The sequence below is a fragment of the Microcaecilia unicolor genome, chromosome 7, assembly GCF_901765095.1.
Source record: "Microcaecilia unicolor chromosome 7, aMicUni1.1, whole genome shotgun sequence".
Taxonomy (NCBI): Eukaryota; Metazoa; Chordata; class Amphibia; order Gymnophiona; family Siphonopidae; genus Microcaecilia; species Microcaecilia unicolor.
The window spans coordinates 80,301,333-80,325,187 of record NC_044037.1 but is presented as its reverse complement, the minus strand read 5'-3'; the positions used below and the strand labels follow the sequence as shown (position 1 = coordinate 80,325,187).

At 40.7% G+C, this 23,855-nt stretch overlaps 1 protein-coding gene across 1 annotated transcript in view; it reads left to right on the top strand.

The window, feature by feature from the left end:
- Window positions 1–23,855, top strand: part of DIAPH2 (diaphanous related formin 2) — a 1,482,340-nt gene that overhangs the window by 513,438 nt on the left and 945,047 nt on the right. Inside the window, exons 13-14 of the mRNA XM_030210672.1 lie at window positions 13,443–13,559; window positions 20,346–20,464. Coding sequence (XP_030066532.1) covers window positions 13,443–13,559; window positions 20,346–20,464 — 236 coding nt within the window. The remainder of the gene's footprint in view (window positions 1–13,442; window positions 13,560–20,345; window positions 20,465–23,855) is intronic.

Here is a 23,855-nt window from a genome sequence, read left to right as displayed (position 1 = left end):
TGAAAGCCCACCTCTTTAACATTGCTTTCGACTCGTAACCACTTGTAACCACTCGCCTCCACCTACCCTCCTCTCTTCCTTCCCGTTCACATTAATTGATTTGATTTGCTTACTTTATTTATTTTTTGTCTATTAGATTGTAAGCTCTTTGAGCAGGGACTGTCTTTCTTCTATGTTTGTGCAGCGCTGCGTATGCCTTGTAGCGCTATAGAAATGCTAAATAGTAGTAGTAGTAGTAGCTTTGGGTGTGTCAGTGTATGTTCAGGTAGGTTTATGGCTTCATGGGTATCAGGATATGTTTTGTGGATGGGATTGTGGCAATTGGTGTGTCAGGGAGGGTTCTGGTGATGAGATTGTTGGATTGGGAGTGTAGGAGAGGGTTCTGGGAGATGGGATTGTAGCACTATAGGTATCAGAGAGTGTTTGAGGGTTGAGATGGGAATATTGGTGTGTGTTGGGGAGTGTTTGGGGGGATGTATTTGTCTCAGAGAGTGTCAGGGGCATGATACTTACTGGCTGAAAGGCCAGGGGAAGGCCACGATCCTCTAACATTTTTCTAGTTACTGGCCTGCCTGACTGCGGTAACAAAGCTACACTTATTGCCTCTTCTAGAGGTGCCAGCAAATGCAGCCACACTATTGGCAGTCATGTCAGCTGGGCATGGTACTGACCTTGGCACTAGCTGTCACTGTCGGCCACACCTCCATCCGCCCATGTCATTCCCAGATCCTCCGCACTCCTGCATTAGGCAGGTTATATAGAATTTTTAATGCAAAGGTTTGGTTTTCTTTTTTAGCACAGTAGTTAATAGGCCTGACTCATGCTACTCTGTACCATGCCGAAAACCCCGTATTAGCTGCTTAATTCAGCTTAGTATAAGGGTCCCTTGATGATTTAAACAGCACAATATTATTCATACATTTTTTAAAATAAATGGAAGGTCATGTTATACATTCACTGTGAATCTATAGTTTGATTTGAATATCAGCTCACCTGTTCATAAATACATTGCCTTGTGGTGTCTTATTGCAGTGGTATTTATAATTCATTTTGGGCTATTAATTTCATTATGAACCTCTATGTTAGGATTAGGCAGGAATAATTAAACTTGAGATAGATTGGCTTCAATTCTTTACTATAAATGAAGGCAAAGACATAACTACCCCCACAAGCCTCAACTGAGTTTAATTGAAAGAAGGGTAATTGTAAACTGTATCTTTTTTTTTGTTTGCTTTGATACTGCATAATTGATATGACCGCCACTTGGCAATTGGTTTCTTAGTATCATGACATTCTCTCCATGACTGGGTTGAAAAAGTAAAATGTTACAAAATGGATAATCTAAATTTCTGTACCACAGGATATTTTTCTGGTCAGTTGACGTGTTTGATAACAATTAGTCAGAATGCAGCATTCCAGCCCCAATGTTCTGACATCTATTCTTGAAACCGTTGCTCTTGATGAATGGGAAACATACTGTTTGTGTTCGCTAGTATGAACATGCTAATAGCCATGAATCTTAAACAAACATCAGGCACCATTCTGACACAGAATTAATTTATTATAATGAAAAAAATACAAGCAAATCTTGCACAGAAACATTCTAATTAATTGCATCATTTTCACTAGTTTATTTTAACTAAATAATTGATAGGTAATGCCAAACATGTGATCCTTCATTTAATATGTAATTATTTCTCTTTACCATCCTCTAAGAGTATTAAATTAATCTCTCATGCCAAGCATAAGTGTGATTTTTCATGACTGCAGAGTAAGAGGATGTTTTTCCAAGCCATTCATGAATGAAATGGTTTCTAATAAAATTGCCCAGACTTTAAGGGGGTAATTGTGTTCTGCATATGCAGCATGGGAAACAGCTATTAGAAAATTGTGTAGGAGAATATGCACATACTAAATAGGCACTCAGGAAAAGTGATACATGCATAGCCATTCCTTGGGAAGTAGTTTAGGTGGAGCAAGGCAGAGTTGCAATGTGCTATGAAGGCCTGCCTTGGTGAGAAGGTTACTTGCACCATATACTGGCAGCTTTTATGGGAGCACAAGGCTGAAAACTGGACTGGAGCTGGGCACGTACCAGGAGTCAGGCAACACTGGAGCAACCAGGTGCAAGAAAGGAAACCGGGATTCCTTTGGGGAAAAACCAGTTGCACTTCAAAAGCAAACACACACTGAAGAAGAAGGAACCAGAGCCAGGAATAGTGATGGAATGAAGTGAGAAGCAAGGTCAGACAAAGTATCACTTGTACAGGTCAAGCCAACCTGAAACTGTTGAACTAGCAAGGGAGTGCCTGTCTGGTTCTGCTTTTGGTTTCTAATCAAGGATATGGCTTTTGTTGGGCCAATGGGAACCTCTGGGGGCATGTTCTCCTGTTGAGAGGATAGTATTTCACCAACTGTAGTCTTGGCTGTGTGGCTTGTGTGATCCTAGCCACAAGTCTCCAGACTCTGATCCCAGTGGCTATGGGTTTGATCCCTGTGAGCCTGATAGAGTAGCTCTTTTCCAGCTGGCCCATTCTTGGGACTTAAGGCCTGGTTTTCAGATTCTTTGGGGCCATAATCTTTCCAGTCTACCAGGTGGTATAGACAACTGTTCAGGATGTTTTAAACTACAAGCTGAGTTCGAAAAGGTACACAGAAGGGTTGCCAAAATGATAAAGGGGATAGAATGACTCCCCTATGAGGAAATATTAAAGAGTTTAGGGCTCTTCAGCTTCTAAAAGAGATGGCTGAGAGGAGATATCATACAAGTCTAGAGGTTCTCTCCAATTGTGATCAATTATCCATTCTTCATCCCCGTCAGATAGGCTTCCATTCCCTTCATAGCACAGAAACTACAGTTTCTGCCCTCTTGAGCGAGCTACATGCCATATTAGATTGTGGTGAGATTGCTCTTCTAGTTTTCCTCGACCATTCAGCTGTTTTTGACCTAGTGAGTCATTCTAATCTCCTTTCCTGCTTCAAGAGATCAGGTTGTCAGAAGCTGTTCTGTCCCGATTTACTGCCTATCTTTCCAATTGATTGTTCAGAGTTTCTACTCTTTCTTCCTCATTCCCCATCAGCCTTTGGTGTGTGGCATCCCACAGGGATCGATCTTATCTCCCTTGCTATTCAAAATCTACCTAAGCCCTCTAACATCCCTAATCCAGGATCATAACATTCATTTTCTCATATATGCGTATGATATCTTGTTGATCTTTCCCATGTCTCATCTTTCCCCTACTCTTACCCAAATCCAGTGCTGTCTAGATGCACTAGCAGACTGGCTTGCTTCACATAGTCTAGTCCTCAACCCTTCCAAAACAGTCATCTCATGGATAACGGGGTTTCTTCCCTACCCTTCTTTCACACCAGTCCTCTTTAACAGACCCATATTGACTGTTAATTCTTTCTGCTATCTTGGGATCATTATTGATTCCAAATTGTCCTTCAATCCCCAGGTTGGTCAAGTTGTGAAACAGGGTTTTCTTGCATTAAGATGACTCCACTCTATCCATAGTTACTTTGATTTTTCAGTCATTACAAACTTTGAAACATGCATTTTTGATTTCCAGGTTGGATTATTGTAACCCCATTTACTGTGGTATTTTGAAATCATCTTTATATAAGCTTCAAATGTTACAAAAATTCAGCAGCCCTTTTGATCCATAATGCTTTTAGATGGGACCATACCACTCCCCTTTTGTCCAACTTATGTTGACTCCCCAACCATTTCTGTCTTGTTTCCAAAATCTTTTGCCTTACTGAGAAGGCTTTTCACCTTGGATCCCATTCGCATCTTAGATCTCTGACCATTCCTTATATTCCTGCATATCTCCTTAGATCCCTTAATGTTAACCATCTTACTTGCTTTGCCCATTATGAGTCTCTCCATTCTACAGCATGCTTTTTTTCCACAACTCATACATTTTGGAATGACATTTCCTTTGGAAATTAGTTGGACACTTTCTTTCCTAGATTTAAGTCCTTGTTGAACGCCCATTTTTTCGATTGGTGTTTAGATATTCATACCCGTCTTAGTGGGCCCTGTCCTTGGACCCTATGGTCAAGGAAACCCGAGGCCCATGCAGTATATCCACTTCCCTTTCTCTGTGGGTAAGATTACTTTCCTATACTAATTTGGTGTTCCTTTCTTGTTAGCACTTGTTATTTTTAATTGTAAACTGCTATGACCAAATTGTGTTGCTATGGCGGTATATCAAAAAATTGTATTAAACTGTAAAATCATGAGTATAGAGGAAACAGTAGATGTTGATCACTGTTTACTCATTCCAAAAGTAACATGACTAGGTGGAACACAGAATTACTAGGTAGTACATATAGAACAAATTAGAGAAAATATTTCTTCACTTAATGTATATTTAAGCTCTATAATTTGTTGCTAGATAATATAGGGCCCTTTTTACAAAGTGATGGTAAGCCCAATGCATTCTATTGCAGCAGCCCAGCGGTACTTCCCCCCCAGTGCACCATAATATCTGGCGCTACAAAATATATTTATTTTCGTAGTGCCAGGATGTACCCAGTGGTAATCATTGCCCATTTACCACCGGGTTACCATGGGAGCCCTTATTTCCACCTCAGCGGGTAGCGGTAAGGGCTCCCCCCCAAAAAATGGTCGTTTGGCAAGTGCTCTACTTTATACATGGCCATTTCCTGCAGAAAAGAAAGACTACCCTTTTACCAGCTGCGGGTAAACGAGGGCCTCGGTGCACGTCAAAAACACGCGCCGCTGCCAGCACAGGCCCCTTTTGCTACAACTTTGTAAAAGGGGCCCATATTAAAAGTGGTAAGCTTAGCAGGGGAACTGAAAGAAATTTTGGTGACCCTGGAAGATGTACTAAGCCAAATCGACAAATTAAAGAGTAGCAAAGGACCTGGACCGGATGGTGTATAAACTAAGGTACTGAAAGAACATAAAATATCTGATCTGCTGTTAGTGATCTGTTGTTAAAATTGTCTCTAGTACCTAAAGATTGGAGGGTGGCCAATATAACGCCAATTTTTAAAAAGGGTTCCAGGGATGATTCAGCAATTATAGACTGGTAAGCCTGACTTCAGTGTCAGGCAAAACAGAGGAAGCTTATAAAGTATAAAATTATGAAGCACATAGAAAAACATAAGGTTTATGGTTTATTAAAACTTGCTATGCTGCTTTAATTGCCATGGCAGAACAGAGCAGTGTGCAATCTAAAAATTCTGGAAAGGAACTCCATTAAAGATAGGAAAGACATTCTAAAGAAATTAAGTGGACAGAAAAGCATACATAGTTTAATGGGACAGAATCAGCATGGATTCAGCCAAGGGAAGTCTTGCCTCACCAATTTGCTTCATTTCTTTGAATGTGAGAACAAACATGTGGATAAAGGTGAGCCGTGAGATATAGTGTATCTCGATTTTCAGAAATCTTTTGTCAAAGTTCCTCATGAGAGACTCCTGAGAAAATTAAAAAGTTATGGGATAGGAGGCAGTATTTTGTTATGGATTAGGAATTAGTTATTGAACAGAAAACAGAAGGTAGGGTTAAATGGCCATTTTTCTCAGTGGAGGAGGCTGAATAGTGTAGTGCCACAGGGATCTATACTGGGACAAGTGCTATTTAACATATTTATAAATGATCTGGAAATCAGAATGACACGTAAGATGATTAAATTTGTAGATGACACAAAATGATTCAAAGTTGTTAAAACACATGCAGACTTTGAAAAATTGCAGGAAGACATTAGGAAGTTGGAGGACTGGGCATCCAAATGGCAGATGGAATTTAATGTAGACAAATGCAAAGTGATGCACATTGGGAAAAATAATCCAAAACCTTAGTTACCTGATGCTAGGATCACCTTAAGAGTCAGCACCCAAGAAAAAGATCCAGGTGTCATTCTAGACAGTATGCTTAAATTTTCTGCATAGTGTGCAGCAGCAGTCAAAAAGCAAACAGGATACTAAGAATTATTAGGAAAAGGGATAATATTATAATGAAGCAAACAGGATGCTAAGAATTATTAGGTAAGGGATAACATTATAATGAATATAATGAGAATATTATAATGCCTTTGTATCGCTCCATAGGGCAACCTCACCTTGAGAATTGTGTTCAATTCTGGTCATCCTATCTCAAAAAAGATATAGCTGAATTAGAAAAGGTTCAAAGAAGAGCAACCAAAAATAAGTGGGGTGAAACTCCTCTCATATAAAGAAAAGCAAGAGATCAGGGCTCTTCAGCTTTGAAAAGAGATGTCTAAGGGGGAAATTGATCTAGGTCTACAAAATCCTGAGTGATGTAAAACGGGGTAAAAGTGTTTATTGATTTTTTAGTCTTTCAAAAGTACAAAGACTATGGGACACTCAATAAAGTTACATAGAAATACCTTTAAAACAAATAGGAGGAAATAGTTTTTCACTCAAAGAGTAGTTAAGCTCTGGAACTCGTTGCTGGAGGATGTGGTAACAGTAGTTAGTATGCCTGGGTTTAAAAAAGGTTTGGACAATTTCCTGGAGGAAAAGTCTAGTGTGCTATTGAGATAGACATGGGGAAGCCACTACTTGCCTTGGAATCAGTGGAATGTTGCCACTATTTGAGTTTCTGCAACGTAATTGTGACCTGGACTAGCCACTGTTAGAAACAGGATGCTGAGCAGAATGAACCATTGGTCTGATCCAGTATGGGTATTCTTATACTCTTATGGGTTTAAAAGAGGTTTGGACAAGTTCCTGGAAGAAAAGTCCATGAATCATTACTAAGATGGACTTGGGGAAAATCCACCACTTATTCCTATGGTAAGTAGCATGAAATCTATTTTACTCTTTCGGGATCCTGCCAGGTATTTATGGTGTGAATTGGCCACTGTTGGAAACAGAATACGGGGATTCATAGATCTTCGATCTGTCCTGGTACAGCAAATGCTTATAGAACCATAGAAAAATGTTGGCAGATAAAAACCGTATGGCCTGTCCATTCTGCCCATCCATGCCATCTACTCTTCCTATAATTCCCTAGAGATCCTACGTGCTTCTCCCAAGGTCTCTTGAATTCAGATGCTGTTTTTGTCTCCACCATTTCCACTGGGAGACCATTTCACAAATTCACCACCCTTTCCATGAAGAATTATTTCCTTAGGTTACTTCTGAGTCTCTCCCCTTTCACCTTCATCCTGTGTCCCCTTGTTCGAGCTTCCTTTCAGTTGAAAGAGATTTGCCTCCTTTGCATGTATTCTGCATAAGTATTACATGTCTCTATCATATCTCCTTTTTTCGCCTTTCTTCCAAGGTATACATATTGAAATCTTTAAACAGTAAACAGAGGCTTCCCTCAACTGGTATCTGTGGTCTAAACTAATTTTATGTAAACTCTAAAATGCAACTTAAAATATTAAACTAGCATGTTCTCTCTCAGTAGCACAAGCATTAGCATGCGTTATACAGGTCTTGTACCTTAGAAGGGTTATTCCTGTTTTTAATTAAGGCTAGTGTAGAATCTATGCTAGTTAGGTGAAAACAAATTCAAGCAAAATAGATCAATACTTATTAGTGCTTAGAAAATGTGCTAATGTTAAAACAGACATGCTAACAAAAATATTTTTTTCCAATTGATATTTCTAGTGTGCTTTTCCAATTAATCCTTCATGCATCTTTACAGCATTATTAATACTCAGGTTATTTAAAGTTGTGTAGTTAGGTTTTTGACATATCCGTATTAATGCACAAATTTCAATATAGAAAATTAATAGAAAACATATTGAATATCATTAAAAAAGGTTAATTAACGGTATTAACGGTGATGATGTTAATATGTTGTACCTATTTTGCAAACACAATGAACTCACATTATTATCCTGAAGGTCTTTTTTGTGCAATGGGATCTATTTATTAATAGCACACATTAATGCATGTTATGTTTATGTTTAGTACTTATACTGCCTTTTATGCCATGCAAATCAAAGCAGATCACAAACTACAAAGCTTCAATAGGACTCTAGCTGTAAATTGGCTTCCCTCTCTCTCTGACCCTCTAGGAGAAATGTCAAAAAGTGTTTGACTTAATCCTTCTTCCTTAGTGAACAAATTTAAACAAATTCCCAGTGATCATGTTTATATTCTCAAGCTCATGTTTCTCATTAGATCAAATAAATGGAGTATCTTTAGTAGCCTATTTTTCACTGGGATCAAAGGCCACGTCTGAAATGTGAGGGTAGGTTCTTCTTGGCCCTTTGACTGAGATTGAAAAACCAACCACTAGACTACTCCAGGGACCTGCTTGTTGCTCTAATAGCTTCAGATGTTATGGCCAATCCTATCTAGAGGCTGGTATGTACTGTTTCTTTCACATCTTTGGGAGTTGGGAGGGGATCAGTGACCACTGGGGGGAGTGAAGGGGGGTATGCCTTAATTCTTCCAGTGGTCATCTGGTCATTTAGGCCACCTTTTTTTGACCTAGTCCTGATTGAAACAGGTCTAGACCAAAACATCTTAACTTTTAGCCTTGGACATTTTTACTTTGTTCCATTGTGGCAAAAAAGTCCAAGTTTTGGGATCACCCAAATCCCGCCCCCTTTCAATTTGCACGCACTACAGAGAAAATGTCTCTTATCCAAGTTTTTCTGGATGTTTTTCTGAGTAGCCGAGGAACTGTTGAAACGTTTTAAGCCAAGACCTTGCTTTATAACATTACAGTATGCCAGCAATTTTTGGACCTTGCTTTTACAGCTTGGCAGCAATGTTTGGACCTTGGGCCCTTGCTTTTGCAGTGAGGGAACCGTTGAAGAAGTTTTAAGCTGAGACCTTGCTTTTACAGCATGGCAGCAATTCTTGGCCAGTCGAAGAAGGAAAAAAAGTTGTTTTGTCTATAGAGTAGAAACATTTGTAGAAAGAAAGTGCTAAAGAAAGTGAACATTAAAGATGTTTTGAGCTGAGAACTTGCTCTCTTGCCAGGGAACCATTTTTGATCTGAGATTATGCTTTTGCAGAAATTTTTGGAACTGCACTATGTGACCCAAGAGCCTGCTTTTCCTGCCAGGTATCCATTTTTGATCTGGGGCCATTCTTTTGCAGAAATGGAATCATGGTAAGATTCTTGTGCACAATGAGTTTTATGCAGTGCCACATGTGCACCTACTGTATTCCTGTTTGCTTATTTACAGCACTTCCTTTATTCGTACTTTAGATCTGGAGGGTTTCCAGTTTCTGTTCTGTCTTGAGACATGGGGCTCTTCTTGGTTCTGCTGTCTTGATTTTTGCTTCATACAGTACTGTACTGTTATTGACTGAAGAAGACAACTCGAGTGAGGCTGAACACGCAGTGATCTTGGGAAATCGGTCTCTACTTGGTTCTGTATTTCTGTATATGCATGTGATACCCCTGGCGAGGGTTGTGAGTTGGCCCTGTGAATAACACAGCCAGACAGGTATATAAATGTGAATTAAATGGTTTATTTAGCTGAGCCCTGAGACCTGCTACTTTACAGGCCAAGAACATCGGGTGCAAACGTTTCTAAGGTTCAATAACTTAAGCAGGCCTCTGACTGGCCAGCCAAACAACCTGTGAAATTCAGCTCATAACTTCTCAGTTACTCTAAGACCCAGAAGCCAGACCTCAAAGCAAGGCTTACAAGTCTTAAACAAGCAGTAAAATTAGCTTACCTCAGCAAGGTCACAATTTAGGACATAGGAACTGCAGCAACATCTGCTAGGCTTCTAGTCTTAATTTCCTGGGCCTCCTTAACCTCAGTCAGGCCCTGTTTTTTATACTTCTTGGTTCCGGCTCCACCCCTCCTCCGGGCTCACTTCCTCTTGGGTAGGACTAGGGCTCTTAAAGTGGTTAATGTTGTCTATGGGTCTATTCTTAATGGTGAGGAGCAGAGTTCTATAAACCCCCTCAAAGTGCAGTTGATAAATATGGCTTCTCTTGCTCATTTCTATTCACATTACTTGTTGTACAATTGCTGTGTTGAGCATACTGCTCTATATTTGTGCTGAAATTGCCTGCTGTACAATTTTTTTCATTGCTGATCAGTGTTCATAAACAATATATTAATTAAAGATAACCTACACCTCTTCATGCATAAAGTATGTTTTCCGTATTGTTTGAGGGGTTACCATTGTTTTCCATATTATCCAACTTTTCACTTATCTGAGAACAGGCTGGTCCCATTTATGTCAGATAATCAAGACTGTACTGTACTTGTCATAGGGCCTTTGTGAAATTCCTGATCATTTGGATGAACTGCCTAGCTAAATACATACCATCTCAGTATCGCCACTATACCTAAATGTATGCATTGTTTACACACTCAGATTATGGAATACTAGTATGTGCATGAATATTATGGATTTGTGCGTAAGTGCTAGTTGGGCACTGAGCAGTATTCTATAATCTTAGCACGCAACTTGTACAGCATTCAGTTGAAGGAGGTGTTCACATGGGGGAGGCATCCACAATTGTGTGCACATGTTATAGAATAGTGTCATTAATGCACCAAAATTCAGCATTAGGTGTGCCCACTGAAGCCTTCCATAGACGTGGCATAAGTGGTGTTTATGCTAGTATTCTATATCATAATCTGGGGCCCAGATCCAATTATAAAATTTGGACTTGGTATCCAACATTTGGGCCCCTATTTATAGAATAGCCCCATAGCTAGTGGTAGCATGTACTTTGGACTAGATTCTGTATATGGTGCTGAAAAAAGTGAATGCTAAGTGATGTTCTGGAAATGGCGCTCTGATTTGGGCACTGTTTATAGAATACTACATAGCACTGGGATAGGCGCCCAGAGGATTTCTGCCAACTAGAATCTTGTGTAAATCCTCACGCCTAAATTAGGCACAGATCTGCCATATTCTGTAACACTGCACACAAATTCTTGGCATGCCTATGTGCCTCCCATAGCCATGCCCCCCTTTTAGGATCCACACGTAAAATTGTATATGTGCATCTCTATAGATTACCGACTAAAAAGATGAGCATGTAAATTCTAACTACTGGTATTGCAAATCAGCGGCAATAAATTGATAGCACCCAGTTATCGGCACTAATTGGCTTATTACTCAATTAAATTGTGCACACAAATTTGTGTGCAGAATTTTGAGTGCCATATATAGAATCTGGGGGATTCTGTGTATATTTGGCACCAACACCTATCCAAATAGTGGCACTCCATATACAAATATTTTAAATGCTAAATCCGGAGCATCTGTAAGTATTTTTGCAGCATTATCTCTATAGTGCTACTGAATATCCATATATAGGGTCTTATATATATCTGGCTAAAATTCAGATAGGATGGAACGTCTTTTGTTTTTTAAACACCGGCCACCTTGTAAACAAAATGCGTACATCAATGCCATATATCAGAATGTAAACCAAAGGTAAGAACCAAATAAGTAAATATAGGTATAAATTATTACTCATATAATTTTTGAGAGAACAATGCAACAAGTTGCCTACCAGTTGTTATTGTTAAATGCAGCATTATATAATTTGTTTGACAAACGTGCTCTCTCCTTTTCCATCCTATAGGAAAAGTGCCATGCAATGTATTAAATCATTTCATTCTCTGAAAACAAAATTAGAGTTACAGCAGAGAAGCAATTGTGTAATCGTTAAGCTATTGCAGCCATGCTCACTCTAATCTCTCTGAAGGAGAGCTATGCAGGGATGTCACAGATAAACATGACCCTTTATCGCTTAAATTGTACAAATGTGTAGTTTCAGTATGGATGTTTAACCATTCAGTTTGAATGCTGAATATATGTACAAATTTCATTAAAATGGTCACCTTATTTTCTAACTCCTCTTCTCTTATCTAGCTGTATGTTCCATCTTTGCTTATACCCTACACTGTCAATTAAAATGTTCTATTACGTATTGTGTTGACATTATAAGTAGTATAGTATGCCATACTTTGTATTGTTATTTGAATATTTTTACTGCTGTAATTGTCTATTGCTTATGCCGCCTTGAGTGAATTCCTTCAAAAAAGGTGGTAAATAAATCCTAATAAATAAATAAAATAGACAGTATTGACGGTAATTATATAACTGGGACCCTGGTTTAATAGGGCAAGTAGGTGCTACTTTATAAAGACACACAGGTATCTCTGTCTTCAAGGTTCATATTCAACAATCAATGTTAAGGGTATTTGACTCCTAAATATTCAGTATTTTGACATAATTTGTAGCTTTTGGGTTACCTTCTGTATGACATGCTGTTTATGCCTTTCACCCCTGATGCCTGCATTGTGCTGAAACACGGCCGTGTTGGGTCAGTTTTCCATTAAGGGCTGTGTGTGTGTGTGTTTTTAACCTGCCCTTATGTCTCCACCGATGGGTACTTCTGCTTTTTTGTTTCTTCTTGGACCTTGTATAGATTCCTTGTCTTCTTGTCTTTTCATTCCAAAAAGTGTGGCCAGGGTTGAATGATGTTAGGCACCATAATTTGTGCCTGTCATGCCTCTGGCCCAAACACTATGGAGGTAATTCTATAAAGGGGCACTTAGATGTACGCACTATGATGTAGCGTGGGGAGTGTCTATTCTGTCAAAACTCCTGACCATCCAGATTCCGTTATAGAATACTAGTGTAAACCTATATTGGTTTGCCTAAATGTAGGCACACACACTAGCACCAGGTCTACAGCAAGCATAACTGGGCATGCCTAAGTGAAATAAGCAGTGTGCATAATTTACTGTATTTTGTAAAATATGTGCTTAAGTGTAAGAGAAACCCATGTCCTGCCCATGCTCCACCCATGTGTATGCCCTGCATACAGTTAAGCACTATGCCATTTACATGCACCCTTATAGCACTTAGGGTACTTACACACGTAAATGGCAATTTTTGCTGCATTAAAGGTGACACCCAGCAGTCTTCATGACCATGAAGAATAAAATAAAAAGTTCTTTGGTGTCTGTAAGTCTGATCCAAGTGGATTGAAAGCAGTGGCATGGGCTGTAAAAAAAGGCCTTTTTAAGATTTTTGCGGAAAATGGATGTGCGACAAAATGAAAATTGCTGCGTGTCCATTTTGGGTCTGAGACCTTACCGCCAGCCATTGACTTAGTGGTAAAGTCTCAAGCAGTAACCAGGCGGTAATGACCTACGCGTGACACTTGTGAGGGCAATAATATCCTGCTTGTTCTTGGAGAAAGCGAAGTTGCTTACCTTATCAATCCTTCTAAAATGTATATGCTTTCCCTGGGTGTGGGCTTAATACTAGTGTTTATGGAAGTGTTCCCACATTCCAGCAGTGATGCAGCAAATCTTGCATTTGATCAACAGAACATTCCAGAAAGCTCTAGAAATTTGTTTGTGCTGCTCACTGTAGAGACTGGTGTTTTGTTGTCCTCTGAGATTACCTCTTACAGATAAATATGTTTGCTTTACTGGGCTGTATGTTTTTCTTTGATGTTTCCTTGACTCATCCTGCACCGATATGAATGAAGTATATCATTTGTTGTATAACATGTTGAAAGATACCTCTTCAGAAAATTATTTCCTGTCCATTTTACAACACCTTCTGCTCATCAGGAATGATTATTATATCAGGTAAGAGCTGCCATAAGATAGTAATTTAATTTTTGTTTTCTCATCCTTCTCTTTGAGTAAAAAACAGAAGAATTTAGTAATGAAACAGCAATAAAAGTAAACGACCACAAATAATAGTAGCTAAAGCAAAGTCCCCCAAATTCTATATATGTGGAAGCTTAAGTTGTGCATGCTAATTTGGCCGCACAGCCAAATTACACGCACAACTTAATTGATTAACAAGCCAATCAGCGCTAATTGGCTTTAATTAGAATTAACACGTACAACTTTGCAGGCATATTCTATAACACAGTGCACATAAATTATAATGCACACAGTTCAAAAAGGGGGCTTGACCATGCATGTGGAATAGGCAAGTTGTGGGTATTTCAAAAAACTGTGCACACTAATTTAATACACCCAATGTGTGCCTAATTTAGGCGCAGGTATTTAGGCCTGGGGTTAGGTGGCCTAAATGGGTGCACCTAAATTTTAGTCATAAGAATTGGGCATGAGCGCATTCTATAAACTACGCCTAAATTTAAATGTAGCTTAGCTTAAATTTAAATGTAGAATTATGCTAACCGTGTGGTTTTACGGCACAGATTTTTAAGATGCCATATAGGGCCCTGTTTACTAATCTGCACTGTAGGCGTGTACACTTTTTAGCACGCACTAACGATATAGACACCCATAAAATAATGGGTTTCTCTATCGTTAGAGCGCGCTAAGAAGTGTGCACGCCTACAGCGTGGCTTAGTAAACAGGGCCTTTAGAATTTCCCCTCAGTAAGTTTGGATCAGTTGGTCCCATTGGTTGACATAAGTTGAGATTGCTCTTCCATTGCATCTCTCCCACTAGAACCCAAGATTTTTCCAAGTAAGCTTGCTTAGATGGGATCTAGGGGTTGGTCTCCTAACCGTAGGTGTCAGGGCGTCAGGCAGTTTAGCATCTTTTTTATTTAAAGAGATAGTAGGGTATGGGTGGAGAGTTCAGGGAGTCTTACTGATTATCTTGGCTTTTAGTACACAGGGGTGATGGCAGCATTTTGGATGCCTGCCTGCTCTTTTAAAATATTGAAGCCCCTGGAGGTTCCTGTGGAGCTTATTTGAAAGGTTTTTATTTTGACAGTGGCTTCATAATATAATATGTATGGGGTATGAATGTAGCACTTGAAATTAAACCCTAAATCTTGCAAAATTAATTATTTTATTTGGATTTAGATATTTTATTTAGTGGCCATTTTAATAACTGCTAACATGCAACTTAGTGCACAGCTAACACCTGACCACACTAACAGGGTTTGCGGTAAAATGTTCATCAGCTCGTGGTAAGTTGCACATGAATGTCATTTTCTGTTAGGGAAAAAACCCAATTGCTAGCACACTATCTAGTCTTTATACTGGATATTCTAATTATAACAACAATACTTCTTGACATCCAGTTTAAATTCTTTCAACATCACTTTTTCGCTTGATATATCTCAGTCACTGCCAGTTCAATTTCTCATTCAATCTATCACCAATGTTATCCAGTTCATCAGCAGTTCTAATAACTTCTTACTCAAGTGACCCCATCGATGTTCCCCGCCCACCACCCTTACAGGATTTACGTGGCGAGTTTTAGAACATCTACCTCTTCACCGGTCAACTTTTTTTTTAAGGAATTAGCTATATATATATATATATATATATATATATATATATATATATATATATAGACTCTTTTCCAATAATTTATAATTTACTTATCTTTTCAAAACTTTATTTAGTCGGACCCAGGGGTGTTGTTGTCCGACATGTTTCGCTCACCAACGAGCTGTCTCAAGGACATACCCCCTGTGATCTTTAATAGCGCCAGCTCTGCATACTTTCTTATCAGCTGAAATCAGCATGGATTCTATAACAATGCATGTAAGTTAACAAGCTAATGAATGCTGATAATAGCACTTAACAAGCAATAATGAGCACTAATCGGCAGTGATTAGAATTTAGGCACACAAGTTGCGAAACGTATTCTGTAACAATGTGCACCGAACTTCTAACGTGCGCAAGCAAAAATGGGAATAGTTGTATCCAGGAAAATGGGCGTTTTGTGGGTATTCCAAAATTTACACGCCTATTTATAGAATATGAGCTAGTGCGCCTAAATCTGTGCTCTGGTATTTCTGACATATTTTTGTTGATATAAATGGATGCGCGTAGATTTAGAAGCTGAAATATCAACTAAGCGTATTCTATAATTGGCGCCAATTTTTTAAGCGCCGTATATATAATTTCCTCCTTAGGGGGTCTTTTACTGTAGCTTAGCTCGAGTTATCTGCAGCAGGACCCGTTTTATTCCTATGGGCCTTGCTGCAGATAATCAAACTAAGCTTTAGTAAAAGACCCACTTAGTGCCTCCATGTTAATTGCAACTATAGTAGCATATTGTAATGGACATTTTAACACAGCACCTGCAAATGACATGCTGGTATCCCCCCCCCCCCCCGACTTGCAGCTGCATTAGTTTTGCACTTACCGTGTTTCCCCGAAAATAGGACATCCTCTGAAAGTAAGACCTAGTAGAGGTCTTGCTGCAATTTGAAAATATAAGGCCTCCCCCGAAAATAAGACCTAGCAGGGGAGGCCTTATTTTTCGGGGAAACATCGGGGTCACCCCCCCACCCGAGATCGCCGGCTCCCCCCCTCGATCAGCGGCTCCCCCCGCCCTCAGTCGCTCCCGGAACTAACCTCTTAACCGCTTCCTTTCACCTTCGCACTCGCCGCAAGCAGCAGGGCTGGCCACTCCTTCCTTCCGTGTCCCGCCCTCTCCTGACGTTACGTTACGTCAGGCGAGGGCGGGACATGGAAGGAAGGAGTGGCCTGCCCTGCTGCTTGCGGCGAGTGCGAAGATGAATAGTGAAAGGAAGCATTTAAGAGGTTAGTTCCAGGAGCGACTGAGGGCAGGGGGAGCCGCCGATCGAGGGGGGGAGCCGGCGATCTCGGGTGGGGGGGTGACCCCGATGTTTCCCCGAAAAATAAGGCCTCCCCTGAAAATAAGACCTAGCAGGTCTTGGGGAGCAAAATTTAATATAAGACAGTGTCTTATTTTCGGGGAAACACGGTATCATGGTAATATCTTACTTTACAGCATGCTGTCTGTAATGCCCTTTAAAGGCCCCTAAATTACTTATCGTTTCCATATCCAAGCTTAACTTGAGTTACAAGCAGGTGTACAAGTTATTTGATGTTATTACACTAGGAGAGGAACAATATAATATTCAACACCAATGGATTGTTAAAAAATTTCTGGCCTCAGTCAACAGGGTTTAAATGTTTTTCTCAAAAGTGTTTGTCATGAAATACCAATTAATCATGCAGAAATGTTTAATACGGACTTTAATCAATATATCATTTCAAACCTGTTCTCTGTAAACTTTGATGTATGCCTGTGCTTGAAGGATGCTTTCTAAATTCACATTGTGATACATAGTTTTATTTTGAAGTGTGATTTGTTATGATGATTGCAATGATAATTAAATTGTAAAAGCTAATACATGTTGAGAGGCTTAAACATAAAGGAGAAAAAATTTGTTTTTTTTTCCCTTTGAAGAGCTTAAAGAGAAATCAATGGGTTCTAATAGAATAAGCTAAATCCCTACAATCAAGGCCTTACTTTAAAAAGCTAGATCTTTTCATAAGGATGTTTCAGCTTCCATCTGAATTGCTATCGAAACGTGCTAAATTATGCCATGAACACATGCAAAGAAATCTTGTTAAGATTAACCTTAATTGTGTGAGTGGCTTATAGCCAATATATTGATGCTTTCAGTTCTCTGTTGAAAACATATTGTTCCTGTGCCAATAATGATTTTATATGTACAGTAAAGAAATATTAATAAATACATGTCTAATAAAGTAGACATTTAATTAAGTCTCTGTCTGACCACATGGAGTTAAACATATTATTTTTTTAATTACAATTAGGAAATGTACTGGTAGAAAATATATTAAAATGTCATTAGATAAGTGGTTATGTTGTTAGTGATTTTCACCTAAATTTGTCTGTATCCTTTTGAGATGCAGAGAAAACTACCAGATGGACACAGGAGAGATGTTTTATATATATTTGCAGTACATTTTTATATATCTTTGCAACAGTTGACCATGACATTTCAAAATGGCTGCTGGGACCTCCTGTTGCTGTCTTGAGAGGCTGCCGCAGGAAGTCTCATCAGCAGTGGCGTACCAAGGGGGGGGCGGTCCGCCCCGGGTGCACGCCGCTGGGGGGTGCCGCGGCGCGCGCCTGCTCTGAGTTCGCAGACTTCGCACCAGGGTTGCCAGGTGGAAAATTTTTTTCCAGCCCGATGGAGCCCAAAAAACAGCCCAAAACCCACCCAAACACAAACCCCGCCCCTGACACCCCCACCCCCGCGTCATCACCCCGCCCCCGCCGTGATCAACCCCGCCCCCGCCGTCACCGGCCCCGCCTCCCACGTCACCGGCCCCGCCTCCCCGTCATCGCCCCCGCCTCCCACGTCATCGGCCCCGCCTCCCCGTCATCGGCCCCACCTCCCCGTCATCGGCCCCGCCTCCCACGTCATCGGCCCCGCCTCCCACGTCACTAACCCCGCCCAAAACATCATTAACCCCACCCAAAAACGTCACTAACCCCGCCCCCCCGCGGCCGAAAAAACCGCCCTGAAGGCCAAAAACAGCCCAAAAAAACGCAACCCGCCGCGGGCAAAAATTTCCCGCGGCGGGTCGCGGAAAACCGCCCAATTGGGCGGTAAAACCGCCCACCTGGCAACACTGCTTCGCACGTTCGCTGCAGCTCCCTCTGCCCTGGAACAGGTTACTTCCTGTTCCGGGTCAGAGGGAGCTCCAGCGAACGCGCAAAGTCAGGGGACTCTGAGCAGGCGCGTGCTGCGGCACCCCCCCCCAGCGGCGTGCACCCAGGGGGGTTCCGCGCTGCATCAGGGGTGGGAGTCCTGCACCCGGGGGGGTCCGCGCTGCATCGGGGGGGGGGGGGGTGCTGCACCCGGGGAGGTGGGGCGCCGCCCCGGGTGTCCGCCCCCCTAGGAACGCCACTGCTCATCAGCTATTTTGATTCAGTGGCAGCACCGTGCAGGAACAAGTGGGATTCCTGCCATGGAACAGACTACTAGACCAGAGATAGGCACGGGCAGGAGTGATTGAGCAGGGTGATTGGGCAGCCCAGGGAGGGCCAGATCTCTGCCAAGGTGGGGATAACCGCCACCCCACCCCATTTTCTGTGGGGTTGGGGGGGGCAGCGATAAGAGAGAGTGATTGAGGATAGGGTGTGGAGGGGGGAGGAGAGAGTTTTTGTTTCTGCCAAAAATGCAGTGACATTTTTGGTGAAACTTCAACCCGGATTTCAGGTCAGTTTTGATGCCGAATCCAAAACTGAAATTCAGTTGGCCTCTTGTTCACATAGCCGATGTCAACAGACCTCAAACACAAATGGAAAATCTGGACAAAGATCTAGTTATAAACATCCAAAGGCTGGGAATGAAAGGTGGGGTGCTGTTGCTGGGAGATTCAACTTGCCGGATGCAGTTTGGAGTGTTCCATCTGCAGAATCAGAAAGAAGTAGAGAGATAGGATATCTTTCAAAATTCTCTCCTCAGGGAAATGGTGACAAAACTCACCAGGGAAGATGCAATGCTGGATCTTTGCTCACAAATGAGGAAAATGTGTCTAATGTCCATGTAGGTGTCCCCCTGGATAGTAGTAACCATTACACCGTATGATTCGATATACAGTAGGAACTAATAGAGAATGTAGATATGCAAAACTCAAAGTCCTGGATTTCAAACATTCTCATTTTAGTAAAATGAGGGGGTATCTGAGGAAAGATCTAGCAAGATGTGAGGATATAAGAGTAGTGGAAAGTCAGTGGTCCAAGCTGAAAGGAGCAATAAAAATGGCAACAGATCTTTATGAAAAAAAATTAAACAAAGAAAGAGGAAAAGGATACCTATAAGAGTCACCAAACAAGTGTCTGAAGGAATAAAGACAAAACAGGAGGCATTTATGAAGTACCGAAGAATGCTGAATGAAGAACAAGGAAAAGAATACCACATAAAAATCAAAGAAGTCAAGAGAGAAATATGGCTGGCAAAAGTGCAGTTTGGACAGAAAGAAGAGGGGAAAAATAAGAGCAGAAGACTTTAAAAAATGTTTGTAAGCTTATTATGCAGTTCCCCCCGAAGAAGCATTATGTAAAATATGGATTCCATCTCGGGCACTGAATTGATTTTATGAAGGGCTTTGTATTTTGTCTTCAACCACCCTTCACAGGATTTCTGCAGCAGTGAATCATTGGGATGCAATTGAGCTGGAAGTTTGTCATTTCAGACGTTAAGATAATTTCAGCTTACCTGGTGTTTTCTCTGCCTTTCTTTCTTGTTAATGTGCAATGAATGAAAAGCTGGTTGCCCTTTGTATTTTTTTAAACTGGGGGCACAAATTCTTTTTCTGAGCATATTTACTTCACTTTTTGACATATGTTGTGTATTTTTGTATTTTTGAAATTGCTGCTGAACCATTGTTGTGTTTAATACTGAAAACGGTAAGTATATTTATGTTTACATTACTTCATTTATAGTAGTTGTCCACTAGGAAGTATATATGCAGATATAAAGATCTGTGAATTAACATATTTTGTCTGAAGCTGATGGTATCATTTTTTCCTAATTAAAAAAAAATTGAAGGTGTGCCATCTTTTATTTTCTGTGCAAATTTCATAAGATAGAGCAATTTTAACCATATATGTATATATGTGTCCTATTTTCATACCCAGACCTCAGTATTACAAGATAATTGAAGAATGTATTGCACAAGTAGTACTGCATTGCAGTGGTATGGATCCAGACTTCAAGTACCGAGGAAGATTAGATGTAGATTTTACACACCTGATAGGTATGTAATCATAAAATGCTTTACTATTATTACTATTATTATTAAAATTCTTTACTATTATTAACATCATTATTATTATCATTATTATTATTGGTATTTTAATTTGGTTAATTTAGGGGCTCTTTTACTAAAGCTTAATGTTCGCTAGCAAACATAACATCAAAACTAGCAGCACACTTCACACTCTCAGTATAACTGCTACACTCCTCCCCCCCCAAAAAAATAACTTCACATAACAGATATTTTACATCCAACACTAATAGAAAACATTATAGTTTCAACAATTTTAATGAACATTCCCCACAGTTACAATATCCTGGAATGGCTTTTCCCCCTACTCAATACAGCTAGTCGGTAGCAAATGTGATGATCCCTTCAGCCACTAGACTGTGCTCCTCAGGCAACCAGGCAGCTGCCTCTACTCCCAGCTTTGTAATTTCTATAACTCAAAATCAAGGCTACCAACAAATCCAGTCCAGGTTTTCTCTTTTATTTGGACCCAAAGTATTTTCATACTTTTAGGCAACAACACAAGAAGTTAAAACTGAAAGCATAATTCAATAAACAAAAGGTTAATAACTTCTATGGTTCCAAAACATTTCAGGGAAAACCTCATTAAGTGATTCCTTCTTGAGGTCACACTCAGGCCCCTCCGTTTCAGGCTGGGTCTTTCCCCACATTTTCTATCAGTCGGGGGTTATCTGCATTCCTCTCTTCCAACCTGCTTTTACGGAATAAACTCTGGCCCAGCTTGTACTTCAGGGTCCTCACTACCCTGGGTTAGGTAGCCTGTTTACTCTGTCCCAGCTGGCCAGTTCCTTCCTCCCTTTTTTTCTCTTCTCACCTCCTCTTCTTTCCCATTCCTTCCTCTCTCTGTCTGCAAAACCTTTTTCTAAAGCAGAGGACTGTCAGGTGCTTCTAGAACTCTGCCCTTCTCCTCCCTCCCTCCCCCCCCCCCCCCCAGGTGATGCCCTATACCGTCTTACTAGAGTATAGAGCATAGGGCTGGACTACAATTCCCAGAAGACCTAGTCACATTTCCTAGGCTCTAGCTAATGTGGAGTCAGGAAGCCTATTGGCCCCTCCCCCACTGATCACAAACATATAGCTTTCTCCTATTACACGAGCACTCCCTTGCTTCTCCCAGGAAGGAATCCTTTATAAAGCATTCTCTGAGGATCACCTGATAGGCCTGGAAATTAGCTTCTCTCCTTTCCCGTGGAGAACACGAAAACCCTACACTCTGCTTTGGGCAATAGACACACAGCCCCAGAGCTTCCCAATCTTGGTCATTCTTTCCAGGTAAAAGCTTTTTCCATTAAGGCAGTACCAGTCCAGGTTTTGAGCTGGTGCTCCCAATGCCTTCTGGGACCTGTAGTAGGGCTTTTCCCCACTCTCATGACAAGCTTTTGTTACTGCCTTGTCACACCTAACATATCTCCTCTCTACAGCATCGAGATCTGGGCAACACGTGGTGTTGCAAGGTCCAACACCTACTTATGGCAGTTGTGCTTATGAGTAAACACCATATTATTGTTCTCAAAGTCCCCTTATTCCCCATCTCTAGCCACATCCAGGACCCCAACACTCCAATTTCCTGCCAGAAGTGGTGACAGCCTTGAGCTAGTCACTTTCCCCCCATTGAAACAGTTGTGGCCACTCTTCCACCAAAACAATCCTTCAAAAGGTCATATACTGTGCTCAAAAATATATCCAGCCCATTATCTGAACGATGTACAGTCAGTGGTTAACAATTTATGCCTTAAAACCAATCTGCCTCCCCCCCAAAGGCAGAGACAAAGCAAGATACATCTACATTAACCTCTTTCTCAGTCTTTCCATGCTGTCACCCTCTGAGCATCCCTCCACTCCACCTGTGGAATGCTGTGAGACCGTACCAGTAATATGAAAGAGATGTAACAAGCAACTCAAAAGAAGTCCCTCTTCATTTGTCTGATTAATTCCACATCCTTTACCCTGCATAAATCATTACCCCCCCCCCCCCCCCCAAAAATGAATAAGAATTAAAGCTGAAAAGGAAAAAAATGTTTCACCTGAAGAAGGGATGGAAGTAGCTGGTCCCACCACATTCCTTGAATGCCAAGTCAATGAATGTGGATCCCAAGGCCAACCAGTCCAAGATTAAGGCTTCAGTGAGATCCTTCAGCATATGTCCTCACCAAGAAACATATACATTTGTAGGCAGATAAAGACCACATGGCCTATCCAGTTTTCCCATCCATACTATCTGCTCTCCCTATCACTCTCTTAGAGATCCTATGTATTTGTCCCAAGCTCAGTTGAATTCAGATACTGGCTGTTCCACGAGTTCACCACCCTTTCCATGAATAGGTATTTTCTCAGGTTACTTCTGAGTCTATCCCCTTTGTCTTTCATCCTATGCCCCCTCATTCCAGAGCTTCCATTCAATTGAAAGAGGCTTGCGTCCTGTGCATTTATGCTGCATAGGTATTTATATGTCTCTATATCCTCTTTCCTGCCTTTTTTTCAAAGTATGCATATTGAGATTTTTAAGTCTGTTCCCATACACTTTATGATGAAGACCACTGACCATTTTAGTAGCCACCCTCTGAACTGACTCCATCCTGTTTATATCTTTTTGAAGGTGCGGTCTCCAGAATTGTACACAATATTATAAATGAGGTCTCACCAGAGTCTTATACAGGGACATCATCACCTCCTTTTTCATACTGGCCATTCCTTTCCCTATGCATCCAAGCATCCTTCTAGGTTTCCACTACCCTCTTTCACCTCCCACTGAACTAGTTCCTAAAATAGTTGGTCATTTTAGGGCCCATACCGAGGGTACTCAGTTTATTTATTAGTTGTCTATGTGGAACAATGTCAGAGGCTTTGCTAAAATCTAAATACACTGCATCTAGTGCTCTCCCTTGATCCAACTCTCTGATCACCCTGTCAAAGAAATTAATCAGATTTATCAGACAAGACCTGCCTCTAGTGAAACCATGTTGCTGCTGATCTTTACTATTCTTTGTTTTAAAAATAGAAAATGTTCTATTCAATGTGGAAGCTCAAATGATTAAAACCTTTCTTCCTAAGGGAAACCTTACAAAACCTAATACAATCAATGGTCCTAAGTCATGCAGATTATTGCAACGGAATCTACGCGGGATGCAAAGAACAACTAAAAAAAAAAACCTCCAGACCACCCAAAATACAGCAGCCAGGTTGATATTCAGCAAAACACGCTTCAAAAGTGCCAAACCCGTTCGAGAAAAGCTGCATCTTCAAAATCTGCACTTAAGTCCACAAAATTATATATAGCGTAGTCCCAGGATACATGATAGACCTTATAGATCTACCAATAAGAAACGGAGTCTGATTGTCAAGATCATTCCTAAACCTACAC